This window comes from Olea europaea, chromosome 10, assembly GCF_002742605.1.
Source record: "Olea europaea var. sylvestris chromosome 10, O_europaea_v1, whole genome shotgun sequence".
Taxonomy (NCBI): Eukaryota; Viridiplantae; Streptophyta; class Magnoliopsida; order Lamiales; family Oleaceae; genus Olea; species Olea europaea.
Window position 1 is genome coordinate 1,246,651 of NC_036246.1, and position 6,036 is coordinate 1,252,686.

Sequence of the window (6,036 nt, forward strand, 5' to 3'; positions counted from 1 at the left end):
TGGAAAAGACTAAATCAAGTATGCTTTATGGGTTTTGTGAATTTATTGAGAGGAGCATTTCAATCTCTAGACACGCTTGTTGAGGTACAAAGATATCCTAATCTTATCAGTCAACACAAACAATTGCATATGTCGGCCTCGATTTTTTATTTGAAAAATCTGAAGTCAAATCTATCAGATGTTACTAAAGTCTGCTCAGTAGGTAACCAAACGGGTTATTTCCGCACCAGCTTCTCATTGTACAAGCATTTATTAATGTCAACAGCTAATCCTTTTATTAGTTGTTTCAACTTTCAACATAAACGATTTGAATTAAATTAATTTGGCTGAAATTAATTATCAACACATTCACATTTCAAGTGGATGCATTTTTATTTGTTCAAATAAAGTGGTGTCCTTTTCATGGTTTAATCGATTGATAGAGAAATTTGTAGGGACCTTAAGTAACAAGGAAATAAGCAACACAAATTATTCATAAAAGATCCCTTTGAATCATCGACATTAATTAGCCACTCATTTGGTAGATGTGTAGATGACCGACCAAAATTAATGAGTTCACATTATTGAAACACCTGATCTCAAACATACTGACAGAACATAGATGATCAGCTATAAGCAATGAGTTCATATTATCGACCTATTTGATCTAAGGGTGCATTTGATTGCAAGTAAGAAAATCGTATGGAAAGAAAATATTTTCCAGGTAATTCAATTCTCAAGAAATTATTTATATGGAAATTGTTAATTACGTGTGTTTGATTGACTTAATTTCAACCTAGAAAATATTGCAATTTTCCATCTTTTTGTGTTTGATTGCCATTATTTTTCATAGAAATAGTCATTTTTTCCAACTTTAATTGTTTGACAATCATTATTTTTCATGGAAATTGTTACGTGTTGACACACTTGACCGACCTCCTAGGGCCCATGGCCCACTTACACCGAACCACATAGCATCTTATCCGAGGTCCCCAAGCCAACAGGAGTAGACCAACATACTGTAACCACGCCCATGACTTGGCCCAAATGCTGACTCCGAAGTGAATACTGAATATACAATGTGGTCTCCTGGCCGAGGCTTATCACTCCGAGGCCCCATCTTATCCGAGGCCCTGAGGCTCTAAGCGGCACTTCTCCCCAAAAATCCGATCTTACACAATGATCATTCCTGATGGATTGATGAGACACCCATCATAGAGTGCAAGTGTCTTGTCTTGTCAATGTAGTGACGGAGCCGCCGACTAATAAATGTGTAACAGGCTAGGAAGTCAAATGTGATACCTATAATTTGACATGTAAACTTACGAGATAAGGCCATGTGTACTCCCAACCAAGAGCCACGATCTAAATTGTAATACTATAAATAATCCCCATGTATCTCTCTCAAGGGTAATGTAAGATTCAACATAAAAACAAATACAACATTCTTTATATTTTATTCTCTTGCAACATACATAAATTCATACTCGCATTCTACAAATATCGATTGGTAATTATTGTACAATCGTTGTGCAAACATCTCGCCGCATTCCGAACGTTCTCGTCCCGCTCCTTTGAGTCCTTCCCATGCCCCCTTTTGCTATTATTTTTAGACCATCCACGTGTTTTAACGTGTTGGACCAGGCTTATGTGTGCGCAAATGGGTCCGAATCTGTTGGCAACATATTATGGGGGTCAACAGAAATTGTAATTTTTTCCATGAAAATTAGCCAATCAATTTTTAGAAATATTAAGCAATGGTGTTTTCGTAAATAAATTAATATTGCATGCACACCATATTTATGATTTTTTGGAAAAGTCATATTTCGATAATAATATGATAGAAAATAATCTGATTATATCAGATTTAAAGAGCAAGCAAATCTTGTCAAAGTTGAATTAGCTATGATTTTGAATTGGATTATTGTCAATGTCATGGCCAACAACATGAATATTCCATAGCAGCAACTTAATTTAATAAATTAATTGAAAACCTTAAACACCTAGGCAAGCATTCTTAATTAATGTATACTGGTTGTTTTTTTTTTTTTTGTTAATCGGTCTCAAATTTCTCCTAAAGGATACGATTCTGACCATAATAGTACATAATCATGCGGGCCGAACATGCTGGAGTCAGGCGCGAATCTAGCACCTGGCGAGCACATGCGGGCCGAACATGCTGGAGTCAGGCGCTGATCCAGCACCTGGAGAGCACCCGCGGCCGTGCGTGCTGGATCCGCCAGTCGCTGGAGATTTTTTTTTTTTTTTTTTTGACAGTAGATTTAAATTATTACCTTATATTACTAATAATCCATTTTGTTCTGTAAAATTGTTGCAGCTTAGTGGGTTGGTGCTTGATTGTTTATTTTTAACATCCTCAGGTTCGAATCCGTCCTAACGAAATTGTTGTGTATTATTCTTAAACTACTATTTTTACCAAAATTCAACAGGATGGGGACAAAAGGGATTTGAACCAGTGACTCTGTGCAAGGAATGTATTAAACTTGACTATTATGGTACTTCATTAATTGTGTCACTAAATTTACCAAAATAATATTTGTTAGGTTTAACTGATTTAATGCAACCACATTTCCAAAGACTCAAATCCACACTCTTCCTTTGAATTATACAAACTTGGCAATAATGTCATTTGATGAGTCATGTTTATTCTTATAACAGAATTATATATGTTTAATTTAAACAAAATAATTGTTATATTTAAACTTCAGGCTTTGTTTGATTTCCATTTTTTTCAAAATACATTTTCTCTCTTTTATTTTCATCTATATATTCTTCAATAAAATAATATTACACGCAAATTCGAAACTTTTTTTTTTTTTTAATTTTGAGCCACACATTTTTCATCAAATCACTACTCAAAAATGCATTTTTTGCAAAAAATGGGTATTAAACGGACTCTTAATATTTTATTGCGGCCTACGGTAGATGATCAACGGTCCGCCCATGCTGACTCAAACTCTTGGATTCGTCCCTGGCTGGAGTACTGTAGGCCACAATTCGTTTCCCAATTAAGTAAAAATCAACGACTATGATACACACAAAGCTGCTGGCAAGTTTTCCTGCTTCAACACTGCTTTTCCTAGAAATTCAACAATCTGCCTTTTTGAGATTAATCTTTTTTTTGAAAGAAACAAACATGACCTCTTAATGTCTGCAATGAATTTAATGAATAAGATTTTCTAACACAAACACAAGTATTCAATCCAAACTACAAATTCCCTTCTCTTAAAGAATCAGAATATGTAATCATCCTCATTCAAATGGCAGAATGAGTCTGCTTCAATCCTTGTTTTTCTTTTTTGTTCGAAAATAAGTAGGTTTTGATCTCATAACCCGACTAGATAACCAGAGGTAAATAAATTTTTCATAACATGGCACATTTGATATATTGGTTCCTATAAACACTAGTACCTCATTGCCAATCAGGTCTCCATAGAACGAAAGTATCATAATTCATATATGCTGGTTACAAAAATGCCTAACCAGGTAACCATAATGCATGTAGTCCGAAATTTATGGTGAATTAGAAGTTATTTTGCCTATGTTTTCCCACTCAACAGTAGAATGAAATCATTCAAATCTTGAACAAATTTGACAAAACGTTCACATGGTGTGGCATGATTTTTATATCATAAGGTACACAAAGCCATGCTTCTAGTGGATAGAACAAGAAGTTCTCTGGTTTGCTGGTATAAACATCGGCAAATTGATGGATGTGGTAACTAAATGCAGATTCTTGACCAGTGTCGGTAAGAAATGTAGCTCCAAATGACCCATTAAACATGGTTTTCATAGCGCAACGTGCCTTCTGCCTCTCTTTGTTGATCTCCCGAAGAAGAGACTTGTACGCTTCACTCTTACAATTCGGAACATTGGAATGCACTTTTCCAAGAAGTTCTTGTACTAAATGAAACTTCGTCTGCTCAAAACGATAACTATCCTCGTTCTGTATTCATATCTCATTTTCCAATTCGTGGATAATGGCAGCAGTATGCCACCCTGCTTTCGATGGCCCTCTCAAGTCACTAAATAGGTGATCCCCAAAGTCTATCACCTCTGGACCATTCCACTTAGTTATATGGGAAAAAGCCTTCAGGCATCCATGGTAGTAAATTTTTTTTGTAAGAAAAACATCTACCTTCGAAAAAGCCAAGTTGTCTTTCTCCTTATCATAACAACGAAATGGATGCTCAGATGTGTAAAACTCTAGTTTGTTGGCTTTAGCAATAACGACATCAAAAAGTTCCCTCCAGGAGTCTAGGTATCCCAAAGAATCCTCCAACATAAAGCGCGTCCCTCCATCCACAAAATAATAGGGAGAGTTGGTCAACAAGAAAAGTTTCTTCCCTTTCTCTCTTAGCATCTTTAAAAAGCGTAATAGGTATTTATGTGGATCAGTAAGAATTCCTCTATGAGCTAAGCCAATTCGATGAACGTGTTGAATTGCTCGATTCACATCTTGGTAGACATAATAATTGGCGTCAAATTCCAGCTCAGTCTCAACAAAATGTTGAACAATATCAGCAATAAGGCATGCCTCACTGAAGCAAAAGAAGTCCATCAAACCGATGGACTTTTATTCAAACTCACCAAATGTTTTAGAACATCATTGGATTCGTTGTACATTCTTGAACATAACAAAATATGAGTCATGACACAATAATTTAGACCACAGAACCTCAAGAAAATTGGAAGCGAAAATGCCTCAAAAACAACACTTCTGGATTTATAATTGTAAACCAGCAGTCCTGGATTAAGCATATGCCAATCAAAGTTTCCATTGATGGTCCATTCAGAAGGATTGTCTTCTATTTCCACTCTATTTGATAAACTAGTTACCATGATGTCACAACCATAAGCATACAATCCCTGACATAATTTTTCATCAATTTTTAGAAAATACATTAAAAAAAAATAAAATTCCTCAGGGTAAAGACAAAATTTCTTTCTTTCTTTTTTCTTGAAAGGGAACCTTATCCATTTAAAGGCTTTATAAGAGCATACCAAAACCCCCCATTCAAAAGTATCACAAAGAGCATGGATACATCATGTTCATACAGAGATATTTTGAAGCAAAAACCAATGATTTCAACCAATGGCGACATCATATACCTACAGAGTTATACCGACCGATCAGATACTTACCAAAGATTCAATGATCTTCGAGCTCGACAAGTCCGATATCTGGGACACGACTGCCAGATTGGTTTCGTCGGAGTTTCGAAAAGCCAATTCGAGAATCTCTCGAAAGAATTCTTCGGCAACAAGTGGAGTCCCCATCAACAGACTAGCATCTCTGCCGGTGAATACACCGGACTGGTCAAACCGTCGAAGATACTAAAGGAAGAGTATAGGGTGAATCACCAGAGGGACTTCGATGAGGATGATTTCGAGGACGACGACGAGGACTCGGAGAATTGGGATCCGTCTCATGAGTTTTTAGCTAGGCAAATAGCAAGGACGAGGACCGATTCCTTCTCATTGCACGAAGTTACAATAATTCAACTATTGTAATTAAATTTTGTAATATTTATGAAGTTACAATAATTCAACTAATGATATGTTTAATTTTAGCTCTTACAAAATAACATAATCCAATCTTATGTGTCTTTTAGGTCTCTCTTTGCCGAGTTCTTTATAAATTTGATTGTTAAAATTACAGAAAAATGGAAGATAGCAAGCTCAAAATAATTAAGAGAAACATTGTTGAGCTTCAATTCGATTTCTCCAGAACTATAGAAACGACACTACAAAAGAGTAATAAATTTGGATAAAATTTAGGTCAATTTGATTAAGTTGGCTTTAAATTGAAAATTAGAAATATGAAAATCTTTTTTTTTTTTTGTTTGAACTAAATTAACTAGTTAACAAATTTAATTAGAAAAAATAAAATAGTTCGACTTATTTAAATAAATTAATTAAAAAATTAGGGAGATTTGATTTTTCGGTACTTGATCAAGAGCCATGAATCGAATTGAACCGAACCAAATTCATAAGTTCTCAATTCAAATACCCGTTCAGGTATTTAACTTAAAA

The 6,036-nt window shown here is 35.1% G+C and overlaps 1 protein-coding gene across 1 annotated transcript; it reads right to left on the bottom strand.

The window, feature by feature from the left end:
- Positions 1-3,553: 3,553 nt before the first annotated feature.
- LOC111400797 (5'-nucleotidase domain-containing protein DDB_G0275467-like) lies at positions 3,554-5,279 on the bottom strand. The gene is made up of 2 exons (XM_023028198.1): positions 5,146-5,279; positions 3,554-4,541 (listed from the first exon to the last, which is right to left on the bottom strand). The coding sequence occupies exon 2, from the start codon at positions 4,361-4,363 to the stop codon at positions 3,953-3,955; it is 411 nt and encodes a 136-aa protein (XP_022883966.1). The 5' UTR covers positions 4,364-4,541; positions 5,146-5,279; the 3' UTR covers positions 3,554-3,952.
- Between the last annotated feature and the right edge of the window lie 757 nt (positions 5,280-6,036).